Source organism: Silene latifolia, chromosome 6, assembly GCF_048544455.1.
Source record: "Silene latifolia isolate original U9 population chromosome 6, ASM4854445v1, whole genome shotgun sequence".
Taxonomy (NCBI): domain Eukaryota; kingdom Viridiplantae; phylum Streptophyta; class Magnoliopsida; order Caryophyllales; family Caryophyllaceae; genus Silene; species Silene latifolia.
In genome coordinates, this window is record NC_133531.1 from 32,582,106 (window position 1) to 32,598,171 (window position 16,066).

At 36.5% G+C, this 16,066-nt stretch overlaps 1 protein-coding gene across 2 annotated transcripts; it reads right to left on the bottom strand.

Moving 5' to 3' along the window:
• Positions 1-2,676: 2,676 nt before the first annotated feature.
• LOC141586674 (kinesin-like protein KIN-4A) lies at positions 2,677-15,661 on the bottom strand. 2 transcript variants are annotated; one of them, XM_074407971.1, is made up of 26 exons: positions 14,957-15,661; positions 13,365-13,511; positions 13,106-13,258; positions 11,795-12,042; positions 10,974-11,161; positions 10,763-10,887; positions 10,256-10,292; positions 9,449-9,540; positions 9,242-9,352; positions 8,588-8,705; positions 8,373-8,459; positions 7,789-7,901; positions 7,485-7,583; positions 7,275-7,388; positions 7,047-7,163; positions 6,892-6,972; positions 6,284-6,355; positions 5,860-5,953; positions 5,484-5,512; positions 5,294-5,391; positions 5,102-5,200; positions 4,752-4,973; positions 4,488-4,650; positions 3,757-3,909; positions 3,379-3,677; positions 2,677-3,242 (listed from the first exon to the last, which is right to left on the bottom strand). In XM_074407971.1, exons 1-25 carry the CDS (start codon positions 15,095-15,097, stop codon positions 3,465-3,467), a joined length of 3,114 nt encoding a protein of 1,037 aa, XP_074264072.1. In that variant the 5' UTR covers positions 15,098-15,661; the 3' UTR covers positions 2,677-3,242; positions 3,379-3,464. The 2 variants fall into 2 exon arrangements, with proteins under 2 accessions (XP_074264072.1, XP_074264071.1); XM_074407970.1 differs by having other exon boundaries at positions 8,373-8,463; positions 8,592-8,705; positions 14,957-15,575.
• Between the last annotated feature and the right edge of the window lie 405 nt (positions 15,662-16,066).

Genomic DNA, 16,066 nt, shown 5'->3' on the forward strand with positions numbered 1-16,066 from the left:
TTGTTTTGGGCTCGCGCATTTTCTGATTGCCAGTTTAATGTTGCTTCAGCAGCACTTATTTGTTTTGAGGAACCATCAGGGTTTTTGATGACTGGATTTTTAATTTTCCAAGAATGTTTTGAATTTTCTTCCTCAAACTCAGTTGGTGGAAAATTTATGTCTTGAGAAGAGGATGGACCAAACATGAAACAGGTAGGGATCTCTTTTTGTGGATTGGTACGTTTTTCTTGGTTGGAATATTGTACATAGTACTCAAAAGTTTTTCCAGTTGGTTCTCCCAAGAGACCAACATTAGGATCCCCTGATATATATTGTTCTTTAAGGATTTGTTGTGAGGATTTTTTGTTTTTGTTTCTTTTCTTTGGATAGTCATCTTCATCTGAGTCTGTCATCATGCAATTCTCACAGTCACAGATATCAAAGTATTTGTGTCCTGACTCATCTTTAAATACATATACTGGATCTCCAAGAGAGTTAAAGGAATGTATAGGAATATTGAGGTAACTCTCATTTTGTTTCATTGGAATGAAAAGTGGAGTGATAGTATTTATTTCAGTACAGAAAATTGGTGGACACGATTTTTCATTTGGTTCTTTTTTGAAAAAGATCTCAATCGTGCCATCTTTTTGTTTGGTAATTTTGGAGTCTATGGATTGTATAGGAGTGTTGACATCATGTATTCTTTCATAGTGAGTAATCCAGGACTCTGGGAGCAATTTGATGAGTTCATATTTGGGAATTTGTCCGGGTATATGGATACAAGAAGGGCTATGTGGTGATTCTAATTGGATAAAGAGAGCATCATTTGTATCCCTTGGAATACTAAGATCCATCGCATGGTTTTGGACTCTATATGCCATTTGATGGTGTAAAGTTGGGGCATATGTGTTTCCAATTTGTGGGGTTCCAGTTATTTGCAACTGGATTTGAAGATTTTGGAGAATTTGTGGGTCTTCTAATGCCATATTAAAATTTGGAAACAGGGTAATAAATACAGTACCTGCATTGAGTGTTGTTTGTATGGTTACAATACAAGCATGTTTGTATTCTTTGTACCTTGTATCCAATAGGGCTATTCGTGCCACAATAGGAAGACCTTTCCTTCCCCAGAGAGTTAGTGCTAAACGTACTGCTCCATAATGAAGATGGGTGTATCCACTTGTTTTCCAAGAGTGAAGCATAGCTTCATTAAGTCGGAGAGGAATCATTTGTTCTGCTTCTGTAGCTGGAACAAAATGTTGTTCTAACTGTGAGGCTAGAACAATCTCTCTAGCTGTATTTTTATGTGGGCCAAGTGCTTGTTTGATTACTTTTGGAAATGAGGAATTTGGTTTTGTAAAGGCTCGGTATGGATTTAACAAGGGAAGTTGAGTAATAGGAACTTTTTCTTTTTCATCTACATATTCTACTTCATAAAGATAATCTACTTTATTAGCATTTGATTTGCGAGAAGAGGAAAATGGATGTGCTAAAATATTAGAAGTATTTTCCATATTTTTTTATATGAGACCAGAAACCATAGCAGAATGCCTTATTTCTTATCTTTCTTTTAAAGTTTTAAATTATAATGAGTGTTCCTCCTCTTTAGTATAATATAGCGGTATAAAGAAGTAACTTTGATGTTCTTAAAATTGCTAAACCGAGACAACACATAGTTTTAAACTTTTGTCTCAAGGTATAAGCTTTTAAGAACATCATAATTAATTTTCTACACTTTACTTCTCCTAGTATGAATTTTTCTGATGTGGAAGATCCACATAGTGGCAACCACAGAGCATACTTTTCCATACTTAGGGTATTTATAGAGGGGATAACTCATTATATTTTAATACCTTTTAGAAAGATAAGAGTCAAAGCTTAGACTGCCATGGCTCTGATACCACGTTTACGAACACATAGTAAGTACAACCACAAAGGAGGTTGAATAAGATCGAAGTTGTAATATTAAGAATAAAGAGTAGAAGCTAGAACTTATATTAGGAACAAAGAGTAAAGAAGATTTTTATGTGAAGTGGTTTTTGATTTCAACTTAGCTTGTGTTTGTAAGCACACAAGTCACTCTATTTATACTACTCAAGGGAGGTTACATGATAAGCATGTCACACACACTTGGCACACCTTAGTGTTACACCTTGTACTACACCTAAGACACTTTGCTAACTTATTTATCTTACACTTAGCACCTATGTAGTGTTTACACCTAGCATACATGATTACTACAAACAATTTACCTTAATGGTAAATAGATTATTTATTTACATTTACATTTCCTTGTCTTATTCTAACCGGTCCAGTCTCCGAGTTTGGGATATGGGGTTATCCGGTTTGCGGGTCATTGCGGTCCGGTCCGGTTCTGGACCGTGAGCACCCCTAGTGAATCGTGCCTCGCGCTAGCCCACCATGTTAGGAGAAGATTCAGAAGAAAATGGCATGGCCGAGGCATGAAGCGGCCACAAAAGTTGGGCTTCATGTCGTGTCGGTGAAATGGAAATGGCGTACTCAGGCAATTCTTTCACTTTAGTCTTATGACTTTGTATTCGCATGCCAATGTATTGCCAAATGAAATCTATTTCTTTTAGAAATGGATAGGATCCTTGACTCCTTGTGCATTAGTTAGGTGTTTATTATATTGCCAAATTAGATCCGGAACTTTCAATTTTTTTTCTTGGAAGGACATAACAGAATAAAAGCTCTTTCTATATCCTTCAATCACTTGTACAATACATATAACACAAAGCCCAGTTACAATTAAATATGTTTTATAGTATAATTTTGTCTACAAATTCCTAGTTCTCCTGCATAATATACTATCAAAAACAATGATGTGGTTACACACTGCAAACTAATAGAATACTCTCTACCTATAGAAGAAGCTGGAAAGCCAAAGGGAAATGCTAAAAGAACCCTTCATCATATCACAAACATAAAACCCATCGAATTGTAGCATCTTCCCTTGTTATTCACAAGAAGGAACCTTATGAGAAGACAATGTTAGGAAGTCATCAGGCGGTGCAGGACAACCTTATACAGAGCCTTCGGAAATAGCACCACGAACTTTGGCGGTCTCCATTGACTAGCTTGGTAATACACTTCTTCTTTACAAGATGTTCCCTCATGGCTACTCAGCTCTGGAATTATGAATATTAACGCAATCCAGCTCACCAACACTATTCCAACTATAATCAAGACATACCACACACCATATATATCGACCATTGTATAAACAGCATTTTCCTTCTAACCTGAAATAGATAGCAAGTCAGTAGATATAAACAGCATTCTCCTCTCCTCCATTGACTAGCTTAGCAATCACGTTCGTTTGAACTGTAATGTTTGCAATGTGAATGAGAATGAAAATGAAAGACGGTGGATACTGACCTACATAGGATTTGCGACTTGATCACACACAAGCATGAATGAACGTGGAGGTCAAATAAAACAAGAACTTGGCCCCAAATATCACATCACATAATATCAGTCAATGCATGTGGCCGTGGCTTTGACCTCACAATAGTCTCATCACTGTGCTTAATCCATTCTGATAGTCGCCATGGCTTTTGCCATTTCCATTTGAACTGCATTATCCACTGATGATGACTTCTTTTCCATCTCCACAGTTTACCTGCTTGTCCAGCAACAGCTAGTTTCTTCATGGATAAATGTCCAAGTGGTATCATCTGTGTACATTGGAAAGTTAGCGTCAAATGAACAGCGTAAGAGGAAAGTTAACTAGATGAACAAGAAAATGAAATCAACCTTTTTGGGATCCATATATGCAGTTGAATCTCTAACTTGGTAATTAGCAATTCCGGGAGAATATTTCAACTGTTTTTGTGCTGGTGCAAATACGGGAGATAATGGGCCACTATTGTCATCAGCTGTATGCTTCAGTGATCCTTGGGAATTCGGCTGATAGAACGCAACATTGATACTATATTAGAATCTTATAAAAAGGAAAAATGCAAGTTTTGGGGCATAACATAGCAACTGATTACATAAACAGACCAGTCTCTCATCAAAAGTATAATTTATCTTTTGGTTACTGTTGTTTTCAGTTTTATTCACAATTAAACTGCAAGATTATATTTTTTTGTCCAAAATTCACATACGAGACTTTCAAATGATAATAGTTTCACGAGATTTACCAATAAGAAAATTAATCGGGGTAGTTATTCTGGTAAATGATTAAGGTTAATAGTTAAATCGGTTGATCTTACATTATATGGAGTATTAACATCAGATTGTCTTTAAATAGAGAATGTTTTTTTTTACATCTCGGCAATTTTGGGTTTGCAGCTAGCATTCAAGTCACGCTTCCAGTTCACCAAACCGATAGCCATAATGGTTTTGTATTCCTCTCAGTGGAACTCATTTATCTTTTCATTGTTAGAAGAATTCAACAGATGAATATTGTGATTGAACCAGAGTCCAGAGATGCCTAGAGCAATTTGTGCGATAATTAAAATGGCAAATCAAGAAAATCTCACCGAAGCAGATGTGGCAAGAGCAATGGACATAGCTTGCTCTCTCAATTTCAGCTCCTTCTCAACCTCTTTTCGCCGTGTTTCACTTTGCCTCAGAAGCCCAACTAATTCTTTAAGTTGCTCTTTCATTTCCTTCATGTCAGCTTCCTTTTCATAAATATGGCACCTGTCAACAAATACGAAAAAGAATATGATTATGATGCATTGATATCCATAACATAATATGCTGAAGGATCGTTTACGAAATTAATCACTTATAACTAGTACCGTGCATCTGCAAGGGAATTAAACATATATTGGAGTAAACTTTTGGCATCCCCCATGGAACGGAGCTGGTTCCAGCGACCACGATTACTAAAGGCACGTTCTCGTTCTTCCGCTTCTGAAAGTTGTGAAGCCATTGAAACCAGTGAATTTGAAGTGATGCTTAGCATATTTTCCAAAGACGCTATTCTGGCCATCCTAGCACTTGGAGACAAGGACGATAGCCTGCAAAAGTAGATGATGGGATACAATCAAACTAATGCCAAAGAAAGCTAACTCCTTCGTAATTTGTATACAATAACAGCTGCGTTCAAAAATTGATTCTATGGTCGATTATCTCCATGATGTTGTACCTCGAAAGCCCGTTCTTCCCTTTGGGGGTACTTAGTCCCTTCGCAGAAAGATCTTCTAGTTGTTTCAACACAGCCAATTCTTCTGCCAGTGCAGCACGTCTGGGAAAAATGCAGGAAAAAGATTCAGAATTTACAGCACATGTACTACGCGCTATAACTCACGCAAATGCTATTATCAATCAGCGAACGTACACTTGAGTTTGTTTATCATATTCGGAACGGACTTCGTGGACATTTACCATGACTTCTACCTCATGATCAAGCCAGCGTTGCAGTACTTTCTCATTGGTCTAAGAAAAAAAAGTGTTAATAAACGGTATTCAGGGAAATATATTGAGAAATAAAAGCTACAGAGTATAATAGAACAAACATGAAGAGCTACCTGCCCATTGGCTCCATTGCCATTAGAAGCTGGAAAAAATATAACATGCACGACAAGAAAAGGGAAGCATCAGCACAAGAATGATAAAAAAGTATGCATTTCATCTTTTATGACAATTGGGACAGTTTCAAATCCCACTTAATAGCATAGAGGAATCTGTCAGATAAAATGGGATTATGAACTACCATTTAATTTCCATACACGAGTTACCACGTGTTGAAGATTTAGGAGCTTTCAAAAACTCCCACCTACAACGCGCTGATAACAGACAGTAGTTTTTAGAAATATCTTCCTTGAGAGGTATTTCAACTTATCCAGCAACTCCAAGTGTATCTGTGTTATAATAAAGGATATGAATCACATTTAGTTTCCATACCTGAGTTATCGCGTGTTGATGATTTACGAGCTTCCAACAATTCCTTTAATCTCTTGGTTGCCATAGCAGCCTCTTCCGTTTTTCTTTGAAGAACCTGAGAGAATTACATATATACCATACCATGTTGTCAAATTAAGCTGAAGGTAGTTTGTTTTGTTCTTATGACCACTAGTAAGCTAATGAAATCATCTCATCATATCAAATATTGCAATAAGCAGAAACTTTGCAGAAGAACAATTGATGTGACCTGCTATGCCACAAAAAAGTTGGCAAATAGCTATATAAAAATCAATATCATAATTCACCCTAGGTGATGATATGTGCAGAGAAACCTTCAATTCTTGAGGATTAACTCAGTGTCAAGTGAGATGGGTGGTGAATACTGAATACTGGAAATACACACAGAAACGGCAGAAAGCCTCACCAATTTTTGGCGCTGATTTAGAGCTTGTAGCTTATGTCGTTCATATTCGTTCCTTCGGCCTTCCTTCTTTAACTGTTTAGAGGTGAATAGTTAGGGAATAGGCCAAAAAGAAAAAGCTCACTGTTATTTTCCTCAACAAGAAACATCAAACAGAAGAACACAATTAAGCCTTAGTAGTGTTAGTACCAATTAAAATTTAGGGGTTCACTACTATCACTAGCTTGAGCTGTCAAAAGGGAAAGTAGCTCAGACAAATTATAAATAATAAAAATAAAGAACCTTACACAATCGGCTCTATCAATAGCCATAGCTCATCAGTGCCAAGTAGACGAATGTTGCTCCAGATCAAACTTTACCATGTTTAGTTAGGCCCCCTCTACCCCCCACAACTTATCCCAAATAGCAAAACAAATATATGTTGATGATTTTGACAGAACCAGGCAACAGAAAACGGGGAGGAGATTGGGAACAAGCAGCAGTACATGAAATTCAAAATTCATATGACAAAAATGAACTAGTTTCTAGAATGCAAATTAATATGATGGAAAACATGACGTACAGTCGAGGGAAATAGCACACTTGTGACAAGAAGAGGAAAGGCATGTTACCTGTAAAAGTTCCTTCTCTCTGGAGGCTTTCCACAGTCGAAACTGTTCTGCTTCTTGCTTAATTTTATTTTGCAATTGAACCTAAAGGAAAATCAGCAACATTAATATCTGATACATGTAGATCCAAGATTGAGTAGAGTGAGATCCAAGTTCACCTTCTGTGCTTTCATGAACAGTATTTCCTCCTGCAAGCGTTTTGCTGCTTCTTCACTTTTTTGTTTTTGTTTTAACAAATGAACCTGGTTCTCTTGTTTCTTTTTTAGATCAAGAATCTGAAAATGTAAATTGTGTGGAACAGTTAGGAAACACTTTCTTAAGTGACTAAAAAATCCTTGCCTCATACTTGCACAGTGAGACCAACCAAATTTGCAAAGCTCAATTACCTGTGCTTCAAGTGCCTTCAATTTCTGGGAATGGAGATCATGCAATTTCGGTGTTTGTCCATCAGATGGCGTGGAAAGATTTTCAACCTCAGCCAAAAGATGGTCGCGCTCTTTCTGTAAAATTCATCCCAAAGCTTTGTTACCATGAGCTCGTCTACTATAGAGTACAGGAGGCAGAGAAGTAAAACGTTTTCAGGAAATCAACTGAACCTGGACAGTTCTTTTCTCATCCTCAAGTTCCAAGATTTTCTTTCCAAAGTGTTGTTTAAGCGTCTCAGTATCAACTTCTCCAAATAGCCTCATTTCAGACTGCCAATGGAAGGGAAAAAAAAAACTTAACACCCCACAAAATTAAATCGGCAAAGTACGTTCTCCTACCCAAGAGGCACGCTCATCACTTGAAATATAAGAAGGTGCTAAAGAAATATATAGTAGTAGCTTTACACGTGTCAGACTGTCCGGTGAGAATAGATGGACTACTGTATGACACAAAGATCCATAGAAAGCAGTATACCTCTTTCTGCTGCAGACGTCTATTTAACTCATTTAGTTCTTTGTCCATAGTATTCTGAAGAACCTTGTGCTCCCATTCCTTGGAAGCTTCTTCGTCTATCTCCTTTGGATCACCTATATCAAAATTCGCAGGTTTATCACTATTAGGATATTAAATATTGATTGGACCTCAACCATCACCTTAAGGTTTTGGTTGAGATGGTTCTTCAACAATCACAATTACTCTTCGGCCACCTCATTGGTCCTCATTCATAAAGCAGATTGGACAAAGACTTTGTGCATTCAACATAATGCACAAAAACTTGTATGAGATGATATTACACGTGAGGCCAGCATATTAACCATATAATTAAATGAGGAATATCTAAGTACTTGCATAGGTCACACATATGAGACCGTCTCGTACAAGACTTAAAGCATGCAATGATGCTTTTAATCTAAAAAATCCCAATCACGACTCAATTTTTTAGCAAGCGCATTTTTTTAGTACTAGAGCACCAGTTTTTCCCTTGTGTAACTGAAGACATTCTTTTGATCTTTTGATAGTAACAAAAGTTAGATATCCTACAGTAAAAGAATCCATACCCATCATAATTTCACCCATAGGGTAATCAGACGAGTCCATACTTTGGCGCCTTTTGTGCCCTTCATTTTTCACAGCACAGATTTCTCCTACCTGGCAGTCAGACATGTTCAACTGTTCAAGTTTATCTAAGAGAGGCATGTTAAAGAAAAAAAGGTTGTGTTGCAAAAGAATCTGCATGGCAGAATTTATAAAGATGGCGAAATTTAGTTATCACCAACCTCACCAAAGTTGTCCACCTGATCAACAGCAGAACATCCATTGCGATACTTATAAAGCTCTTGGCGAAGATCCTCGTTATTAGATTCAAGCCAAGCAATCCTTTCCTTTAAAGACTGCAATAATATCATTTCAGAAAGATGTTGCTTATTTGCAGCATGGTTTAAAATCGTGGTATCAGTCGCGTAATGGTGTCGCGCAATCATACTCGACTTGGTTGTTGAGTTACGGTTATCGCGACGATATTTATTTTAAAAGTTTTTGCAGATATTTCATCGTCTATTGTCTAAATCATATAAACTTAAGACTAAATCTATTTAGAATGACTCATTTGATCGATATTATACAATTTTTAAAGCTTTTCATTACAAAGTTTGGCCCTTGCAAGTTATACCTCGGTCAGCTCGGGTTCTCCACAGACCGTATCAGAGTGAGTTGGCCGATAAAAGTTAAAAATCGGTCATGTAACTCATGTTGACTGATTTTTTCCTATTTTTAATTTCCTCAATGCATCTCGGGATATCTCATATCGGCGGCCTGATGATATGAGACGTATCCTCCGAGATTTTAACCATGATTTGCAGAGTAGTAGCAAAGTTTATTTTTAGTTTAATCGATTTGTCATAAACATTCCAGGTCTGCATAGCAATACCTGCACTTCACCTGATGAGACCCCTCCACCTCGAGCACCAAGTTCAGCTTGCAAATATTCAAGCTGCTGTCGCATTTTTATCATTTCACTGGATACTGGATCTCTATTGACCTACACCAATAACAACGTGAACCCTTCATTAGGATAATTTGACGAGGCTTAAAGCCTGAAACTGAAGGTCAAATACAAAAGTAAAATAACACCTACCACTGGTTTATTTTGGATATTACGAGCACGATTTGCATACTTGAGCGTGTTTAGTGTTTCCTCGGCATTAATGTCTGCCGGACTGATGCATGCTGAGAAAAGAGGTTGCAATTTGAGTGGTCGTTGAACACGGTTCACAAGAGTCCGTAAGAACAACAAAATGGATACAACAAACAAGCAGAATGGAGTTTGCTAATTATGTGATTTGATGGAAAAGCTTTAGTTTCATAAGCAGCAGGTAATGAAGAAGTAACTCAGAAGCAGCGTATGCAAGACAATGATGCGCTCCATCATAAAATGAAGAATCCAATTAAGTTGTATCATAGAATAGACAAAAAAATCCACGGATATATAAGAAGATCATAAAAGCATGCAGAAACTAATATGTTCAGCACTAAGCTATCTGGAAACAATCAAGACATCCAAAAGAAACACGTCCTTCAGTTTGCACTACATCTACTCGAGCGAGCATTAGTCACCGCTCCAGATGGGTAGCAGAAGACTCTATGAGATGCCTGAAGTAATTAAGAGAAGGTAGAAGGTAGATAGCAAACATAAAAACGAGAGTAGCCAGAATGAGAGGAAAGAACATGCATACTATAGTTCATTACTTCACTATAATGCTTGTGAGAAAAGAGAAGGGAATTACAACAAAGCTCAATTGATACAACTTTTATTGTGACAAAAGTCACCCTATGTTTTCACTTGGAAATGCATAATGAACAGGGAAGAGGTATGAGAAGACATCTAGCTTAGCACCAAGCTCTTTTCTCAAAATAATGATAATGCATCAAGATGATCAATTACCTATCATAACGGTCCTGCTGTTGCCACCAAGGGAATCCTGGAACAATACATGAAATCAGACAAAATATAATTTAATTGCATAGCAATTATGCTTTTCATTGTCATTTTTCTACCCTAATCTGAATAAATCTTAATGTCATAAAATCAGTATGGCCCACTCTCTTGACAGACAAGTTACATGTGTCTATGGTCTTCACCAACTTCATGATTGTTGCTTTTCAATAACTTACAGAGATTAAGTTCTTTATCCGAACTACGGTTTTTAATCTTCAAAGTACTTTAAGAGTTTAAGACATTACGTCAAGACACGTGAGAGAGTTTATCAAGACATCTTATAACGCCGAATTGCCATACGAGTAATCTAAACAAATGACATGGGAGTTTAATTTTATCTCAGGCATTCAACACTATCTCAAAGCACGTCTCATTTGATTTAATTTTGAAAACGAATAAGTAATGGAACATTAAGAGAGAAATTAACAGCCGAAAGTAAAATAGATGTCGCACCTGCAATAGTCGAGTCAATTTACTATCTCTGTAAGGAACATGTAAACCTTCTTTCCGCTTTTTCTCATCTCCAAGTGCGCTTATGACATTTCCCAAAGCAAGAAGACCTTTGTTAATGTGAACTCCTGCCCATAAAAAAAAATATGGCTATCTTCATGCTTCTGTCAATAGGAGTAGAGAAAAACAGCACATCAATCATCTGTTCACCTACCTTCTTTAAAACGCATCCCATCAGAACCTGTCCTTTTTGCACGCTCAGACCCAGCTAGATCAACTAAATGCAATTTGGCAGATAGGTATTCTTCGTTCATACTTCCATTGAGATTGCTATCTTCAGAAATTGCATGATTTATCTTGCGCATTTGCTCTAGCGTTATGGTGAATATGGCATGTGAGCGACTGCATATAAAAATATGTTAGCAATATGGAGTTATCAATGCCAGTTATAACAACAATTAACCATGCTTCAGCTTTGTACACTGTATAGCAACAAGAAGAGACCAAAAGTTACGGATACAACTATTGAGTAATTGAGAAGACGGCCAGGATAGGTCAGTCATAAAATAGATCAAAATAAAACGGCAGCAACATTTTCCTATCATTGAAGCAAAACGAAAAATCAAATACAGAGGAAAAACTTTGTAAGACTGTCCTATGGTAGGGTGAGGCGAGAGTTTCCGTGTTTTAAGGGTTGAGCTGTAAGTTTCTGAATTAAAAAATAAACTTAATAACCATGGACTTACAAGCGCAGATTAAAAATGAAGCAGAGAAATGTTTCATTATAACCTTAGAACTTAGAAGAGTACCACAATATGTATATGTATTCGGATCCTCTAGAGTTATAAGATAACTTTAAATGGTAAAAGTTTTCTAAATAAGGTATTCAAGTCACTTTTAAAAATTTTGTATTTTACATATTTTATACACTAATAATCACCATCTATCATTCGTTTACCATTTATGGTAAACTACACAAACTCCACCAAAAATAAACTCCAGACGATCTCAACACATTTTATAAACTTCGTGTACCTGGATTGATTGTTCATATTTGTACTCCCCGTTGCCCTGCTCAGTGATCCTTGCTCAAGACATGATGCCATTTCTTTTAATGATCTCACTTCTACTTCAGTAGATCCAGCTAGTGTAATCACACCGCTGGATGATTCTCGTATTTGTATTGGTGGTCTTCCAGGGGTATTCACCTTGCCAGTATTAGCAGCATCTGATTTTGTCGAAAGGGAGGAATCGAGCAGATCTCGTACTTCCTCTTTATGAATCTACAAATGTGACTTTGCTGGTTATAAATTTTACCCAGTACAGCTTTGGACAATCAAGCACGAGTGCACGGCATATAAACCGCTTCATACAATTTCACGCATATAAATTCAGTCTGATGAAATTAATGAAGAAGTATGAACTACAGAATAAATGTCAAAATAAAAGAATCATTGGAACTTCAAATACAACTAGGCCCTAACTCAGATATTAGACATGAGACAAGGTCGATGAATATAATAGCCCTACACAAATACGGAGTACAATTTGGTGAGAAACTGGCCTTATCAGGTTTCCCATGAGTCAGAAATATTTACATGCACTAGCACCAATAACTTAGGAAATGATTAAACAGAAAGACACAGATGCACCAACTTTTATTCTTTTCCCTCATGAAAGTGTAGAGCGGCAAATCAAAATAACAACAGTATTACTCGGGGTGTCAAAGGCTCCTGCCTATGAGGGGTAAGGGATGCCGGATGTTTGGAACCTTACCGTAGTGCATACAACAAAGAGAAACTATTTTCAGATCATTCATGACAAATTGTGCCCAGAATTGCATTCATGGCTGCCGATTCATTCGATCATACTCCAAACGCCAAAGACGTAGGGTATGTTTGGATACAAAAATGAGGGGGAAAGGGATTGAGAGGGGAGGAAAGGAGAGAAGGGAAAGGATGGGGGTGGAAGAAATTAGTTTTCCCTCCAAATTTTTATTTTGTTAGAGAGATTTCAATTTACTATGTACGAGAGAAATTAAGGGATCCATTTTTACTCCCTTATAAATCCTTGTACACCTATTTTGCTAATCAAACAAAGAGAATACTTCCTTCCATATTTTTCCCTTCCTTTTCCCTCCAAATACCCCTATCCACCAAATCTTTGGCTTCGACGGAAATAGCAAAAAAAAACAAAAAAACAAAAATCAAATTGAAGCAACACAAATAGTAGTTTGAATTACTCAAGTAAAATAAAACAATTGAACACTCAAAGAAGTGGTGGAGGAGCAAAAAGGGAAACTATCAAATAAGTGGGAGTAGATATAAGTTGATAAATAAAGCCGACCTCAATGAATGAAACATGGAGTTGGAATTCAGTTTCATTCTTCAACTTTTGGATCTTGCTGAATAATGCATTCATAGCTTGTGGAATTATGCCTGTATGTCCACCCTCCTCTTTCAAAGCTGTACCCATCGTGTAAGTTTTACCAGACCCTGTCTGCAACATGTTACAAGTTTGAGCATCTCGTGTTGAAAATACTTGGGTCAAAGCAACATCAGGGTCATGCTTAGTGCTTCAATGTCACACATTAAAGAGAACATACCTGGCCATAGGCAAGAACAGTTGCATTGTAACCTTGAAATAAACCATCGACAAGTGGAGCAACGCACTCCTTGAACATAGAAGATGACGGAGAGCTAGTACTCCCATAGACATGATCAAAAGTGAAGGAATGTGTACCGATTTGTACCTGCATAGAAGACACAAAAGGCATAAACTAACAATTATCATCCTTGTATCTGCCTCTCTGCATTTCATATCTAGATAACATAACATGTGGTGTCTGGAAGAGCTATGCTAACATCCGATTCTATAAAGTAGGAATAGACAATAGAGAATCTCATTCCGTGTTGCATGTAAAAGACTCCATATAGCTTAAACAGGCATAAAGTCGATACAATCAATAAGTCCAATAACTACATCATGTATACTGACTCAAAACCTACCGCACTTCATCTGTAAAGTTGAGAGCATAGGACCTAGTTAGGCACAAAAACCATTCACATGTGTTGTCTTCGAGCATCTTTAGAACACTCACATCAATGGGTATGGAGCACCCAAAATAATATTCCCTCCATTCATGTGCATTTGGTACATTTACCTTGTTGGGACGTTCAAATCAGTTCATTACATTTCCGCTTACACTCTTGATCGTAAAAACGTGTCGGCCTAACCCTCTCTCGATACTTGGTACTATGCAAATTTCCACCCTTCAATTGAATTAAGAAAAAGGAAAGGAAAATCCAGGCTCATACTTAGAAATTATATCTCCGGCATCCTAAAATTTAAAGTTACTGCCTCCAAAGTTCGAAACTTTCATCGTTTTCTCGCCTAACATTGCGAATGAAATAACATTCAGCTGACATATTACAACTCATGTGCATAACTATAACAATGACAATGTGTTTGGTCAAGCCCACATGCAAGAAATCACAATAATCACATCAAAGATTTCACACTTCATTATCTTTGAACATGATCAAGTAGCGAATCACAACCGTCATTAGTTCATTACTTTAATTAGTTCTCAACCCAAAAAAAAATCTTAGCTTTTTACCCAAAATGCATCAACTTTCTACAACTATTATTGTACATAATCAAGAATTAAATTTTAATTTTAATCATCCTTAATCCACACCAAATTTCCTGATATTGATTTACACCAAAATTAAAGGCAGATACTTTTCAGAAAATTCATATTTTCCAATAGTTCCATTATAACCTTAGTGACAATTCAAGACAAACCCATGAACAACAACGAGAATATTACCCCAGTGCCTCAATAGCTCTCGCAAATTGCCAGATAAAAGTCGGGTGTACGCGGCCTTATATACAAACCCATGTTACACTAATTAATTAGGTTTCCAATCAGATCCATAACTCATCTAATTAAACATAATTGACCAGCTCAACCTCAACCTGTCAACCACCAACCCCCACCAAAAAATAAAATTAAAAAAAATAATAATAACTCAAAATTCAGTAACTCAACTGTAAGATCTAGATCACACTAACCCAACAACATACTAATAAGTAATAACCCAACATTCACCAAAATAAAAAATAAATAAAAATAGAAATATAATTTATACCAAGTTTATTCTTAGAAATTCAACAATAATGCAAAGAAATTACCTGAGGTTTTCCACTAACAACAGAAACACAATCTTTACAACCTTGAAGTTTCTCATCACCAATCAATGGTCTTACATGAACAGCTACTTTCACACAACAATCTTCTCCGCCACCACCTCCGCCGTTGCAGGCTTCCATCATCAATGAATTGACGGTTTAAATTACAAAATGTTATTATGGAAACGAAACGAGAAAATGGGAAAATGGGTAATGTCCCTCCAAATGTTTCGTTACGAATTACGACACAACTTTATTGTGGAAAGTGATATAACAACTGAATTTAGGCGTCACAGTGTGAAAGATATGTGGGGGGAATAATATGATATGAAAATGGTGGGAAAAAGTAGTGAATGTTTTTTTTAACTATTTTTTTATTATTATTAATATTATAATATTGTTAGTGAGAAGAGAAGTTTGTTGAAGTTGATGTTTGGTTTGTTAGAGAGAAGAAGTAACAACCACCATTGTTGTTGTTATTGTTATTGTTAAAGGAGGAGGAGTATGAAAGAAGAGTTGTTTTGTAAGAAATGTTGCAGAGGAGAAGAGAGAAAGGGAAAGCAAGTATTGTTATTGTTGTTGGGGGTGATGTAGTGTTGTTGGTGCCAGAAAAAGAAAGATTGGTGTATTAAAATATTAAAAATATATATTGAAATAATGAAATAATGAAATTAAAAAAAAAAAAAGGACAAACTAAACTTTTCAGTCACTCTTTGCGCTTTAACTTTCTTTGACCTAAATGCCCCTCTGTCAATTTTACTTCTTCCTTTGTGTACAAGTTATACATTGTGGTTGTGGATATGGAGTTGAGTCGAGGGTTAACATTAGGGCAGAGTACGGATCGGGTATTTCATCCAAAGTGCTAGTTCGGATCGGATATCCATATTAGAAATCCTGAAGTTAGATATCCAATATCCAAACCAAATGTCTCGGATATCCAATGTTCGGGTATCCAAAATAATCGGATCGGATGCGGATATCCATACTTTTGAATTTACTTTAAAATTAAGTTTGAAACATGATTATATTCATAGTTTTACATGATATTTTCTTTCGTATTCTTATTCCAATGTTCTCGCTATAAAATTTAAGTACCACTTAGATATTTCTCTA

Bases quoted from the DNA above. Each gene is read 5' to 3' on its own strand.
- LOC141586674 (XM_074407971.1), bottom strand. From the start codon at position 15,097: ATGATGGAAGCCTGCAACGGCGGAGGTGGTGGCGGAGAAGATTGTTGT. The intron at 6,973-7,046 runs GTGAACTTGGAT...ATTTTCCTTTAG, and splicing joins TGTTCATGAAAGCACAGAAG to GTTCAATTGCAAAATAAAAT. The intron at 5,954-6,283 runs GTGAGGCTTTCT...TAATTCTCTCAG, and splicing joins TAAATCAGCGCCAAAAATTG to GTTCTTCAAAGAAAAACGGA.